The sequence below is a fragment of the Nematolebias whitei genome, chromosome 23 (genome assembly GCF_014905685.2).
Source record: "Nematolebias whitei isolate Nwh7 chromosome 23, NemWhi1, whole genome shotgun sequence".
NCBI classification, from domain to species: Eukaryota; Metazoa; Chordata; class Actinopteri; order Cyprinodontiformes; family Rivulidae; genus Nematolebias; species Nematolebias whitei.
In genome coordinates, this window is record NC_056520.1 from 8,594,926 (window position 1) to 8,598,559 (window position 3,634).

The window sequence follows — 3,634 nt, forward strand, 5'->3', positions numbered from 1 at the left end:
CATCTCTGCTTCTTTCAGCCTAATTCGTTAAACACGTGTTCTTTCTGCTTTCTTCTGCTAATTTAATTTGTTCTACCATTTCAGCTACTTTTTTTTTTTTTTTTTTTTAGCATTTTAGCAAATTTCAGCTGTTTTCAGATAAATTCAAGTTTTCAATTCAATTCAAAAATAATTTATTAATCCCAGAGGGAAATTAAATGTTATAACTCATCTTACTGGTTTCATTAGTTGTTATAACTCATCCTACTGGTTTCATTAGTTGTTATAACTCATCTTACTGGTTTCATTAGTTGTTATAACTCATTTTATTGGTTTCGTTAGTTGTTATAACTCATCTTACTGGTTTCGTTAGTTGTTATAACTCATCTTACTGGTTTCGTTAGTTGTTATAACTCATCTTACTGGTTTCATTAGTTGTTATAACTCATCTTACTGGTTTCATTAGTTGTTATAACTCATCTTATTGGTTTCATTAGTTGTTATAACTCATCTTATTGGTTTCATTAGTTGTTACAACTCATTTTACTGGTTTCATTAAAGAGTTGTTCTAGATGCTGATGGCTGTGGGCAGGAAGGATCTCTTACAGCGGATCTGATGAAGCCTCTGACCGAAGACAGCCTGATGAAGAGGATGCTGAGGGTTGTCTATAATGTTCTTCGTTTTATGAAGAATCCTTCTTTGAACAATCATCTCCAGAGGTTCTAGAGGAGTCCCCAGAACTGAGCCAGCCTTCTTTATGAGCTTGTTGCTCTTTTTTAAGTCACATGCTCTGGTGCTGCTCCTCCAGCAGATGATGGCAGAAGAGACAGCGCTCTCTACAACAGACTTATAGAAGATAAGCAGCATCTTGCTGCAAATGTTGAAGGACTTCAGCTTCCTCAAGAAGAACAGTCTGCTCTGTCCCTCCTTGTAGATGCTTCACTGTTGCGTTTCCAGTCCAGTGTGTTGTCCAGGTGAACTCCAACGTATTTATACTCCACCACCTCCACTTCTTCTCCCATGACGGAAATAGGGTTGGATCTGTTCCTGATTCTCCTGAAATCTACAATCATCTCCTTTGTTTTGTTCACATTCAAGATGAGATTTTTCATGATACTTTCTGCTACTTTCAGCTTTTTCTGCCAGTTTCTGCTATTTTAGCTACTATTTAGCTCCTTTATGCAAATTCTAGCCTTTTCAGCTAATTCCACATTTTTTAAGCGTGTTTAATTTCTTTCCACTTCCTTCTCGTAGGTTAAGCTTTCTTCTGCCTTTTCGATACTATTTAGATGTTTTTTTTTGTTTTTTGCTAATTTTAACTAATTTTTGTGTTCATTTCTGCTTAGTTGAACCTAATTCAGCATATGTCTTATTTTTGTTAACTTTACTGAGCACAAAATGGCTAAAATTTACAGAAAATCAGCTGAAAGTAGCTTGGGGAAAAGCACAGAAAAAAAATGAAATGAGCAGAAATAACATGAAAAGTAGACAAAAAGGTGAACTTAGCCAAAAGAAGCAGAACAGCAGCTGAAATGAGCAGTGAAGGTTGTAAACCGCTGAAGGATTTGAAGAGAGCTCCATTCATTTTCAATGAGGAAAAAAAAAATGGCTGACAAAGGTAAATATTTTTAAAAGTAAAAATCACACAAATAGCAAAAGTCAGAGCAGGAATGTCCTGAATGAGCCGAACGTTTTGATTCACGAATTGTTGAAGTAGCACAAAAATCATGGAACAAATTACAGCCACACTTTGTTTCTTTTGTCTACGCACATCGATAAAGCTGTCCACTTCAACACCTTGATCGGACAAGTAGCGAACATCTCTGATGGTGGTCTCGCATCGTGCTGCATTTACTGACCCCCGCCTGAGCCTGACCACCATTAGAAAAACCGTACAGCTGTAGGAAGTGGACAGCCATGACAGCGCCGCAACAAATCAGTTTTGTTTTGGCGCTGAACACATCCTAGAACTGGGGCATTCTTTCCACCCTTCGAACAACAATGGTTCTACTGTTGCAGCTTGGAAGGCCAGTGGGCTTGGCACTCCTCCTCCTCCTCACTCTGGCTGCCGTGAACTTGGACGAGTGGATGCAGCCGTGGAGCTCAAACTGACACTTCCCAGACAGTTCACATGCACCCAGCCGATTTTTACACATCCAGGTGTAAAAAAAAAACTGTTCTTCCATGAAACACACGAGAAACCGCCACTTACTGGTTTAGGCATCTTTGCTTCCTCTCCTCCTTACACCCCACAGCTGAGAGGAGAAATCCTTCACTGGATGGCAGCGACACTTCTGTCCCAGGAGCTGAAAGTAAAAAATAATAATAATAAAATCCTCAACTACGTACACATCGTAGAGGACCGCAACAAACTCCCTCCCGTTGAAGTCGGACCTGTAAACTCACAAGGGATGAAAAAGGTGACAAACCTAGTGCTTGTATTGGTGGTGGGAAGATTATGTGATTTTTAACAAGTAAATTAAGTATTCTGGTATACACCAAGAAGAAAATCAGGGGAAAAGTAAACAGGCTTCAGGTAAAGAAAAAAAACAACAACATATGCTAACATATCCCAATTTATTCAGGACATACAAAGGAAAGATGGCACAAAAATAAAAAGAAGCAACAACAGCAGCAAGCCAGCCAGAGAAAACAAATATAGCAGAGCGTTTTGCTAATGGCAAAAACTCATGTCTTAAATACGTACTGTAGCACTAAGCTAGCAGCGTGCAATGCAGATGCACTAGCTAAGATGCTACAGACAGAGTTGATTCTTTAATGCATCCTAACCCCACTGGTTGATTACTGCTGGCACTTGTGTAGCGCTAAGCTAGCACTACGCAAGTGTGCTAGCTTAATGTTAACAAGCTAGCGCGACTCGAGTAGCACTACGTAAATCCAGTCAATGGGAAATTATGCCATACACCACACCTCTAACCCCCCCGAAAAAAGAAAATTTTGGATCTAGACGATTCGTGTAAATGAAATATTTTTGATTGAAATCGGCAAATTTCCCTGAAAAGCAACAAGTTTGCAGGTATGTGAAGTCAGTGTTTCCCCTACCAACCAGGGCACCCCACCCTGTCAACAGAACCAAGCGCCCTGCCTACCAAACCCCCACCCCCACTGCCGGCACTGACGTAGCACTAAGCTAGTAGTGCGCAATACAAATGCGCTAGCTAAAAAGCTATGGAGGTAGCGCTTTGTTTCCCTCACGGCGAGTCATTTCCCCCCTCCCCCACACGCAAACAGTGTGCAACACAGACGTGTTTCTCCCCCGCCCCCCCTGTCAAAAAAAAAATACGCGCACCCTGCCAAGGCAAGTAAACTAGGGGAAGCACAGGAAGTACAGCACCACTTAGTTTCTGTGGTTGGCACTACTTTCAATACATTTTATTTTAATTATAGTAAAGCTGTAAATAGGACTTGTAGTAAAGGTTGATAACACAGCGTATCGTTTTAAAGTTATTTTAAACTAGGAGCTCCTAATTGAGCTTTTAAACTAGCTGTGCGAACAACAAATGTTTGTTTCAACCTTTATTTTACCAGATAGATCTCACCGACATTAAAAAGCTTTATTTTAAGATGGGCCTAAAGTAAATACTGGAAATAAAAGAAAACCATGGAAAACGCACCAAAACGCTAAAAACTATT

General features: G+C 40.0%; 1 protein-coding gene across 1 annotated transcript in view; it reads right to left on the reverse strand.

Moving 5' to 3' along the window:
• The window catches only part of LOC119428831 (radixin), a 31,080-nt gene that overhangs the window by 24,893 nt on the left and 2,553 nt on the right, over positions 1–3,634 (reverse strand). Inside the window, exon 2 of the mRNA XM_037696520.1 lies at positions 2,193–2,286. Coding sequence (XP_037552448.1) covers positions 2,193–2,204 — 12 coding nt within the window. The 5' untranslated portion in view covers positions 2,205–2,286. The remainder of the gene's footprint in view (positions 1–2,192; positions 2,287–3,634) is intronic.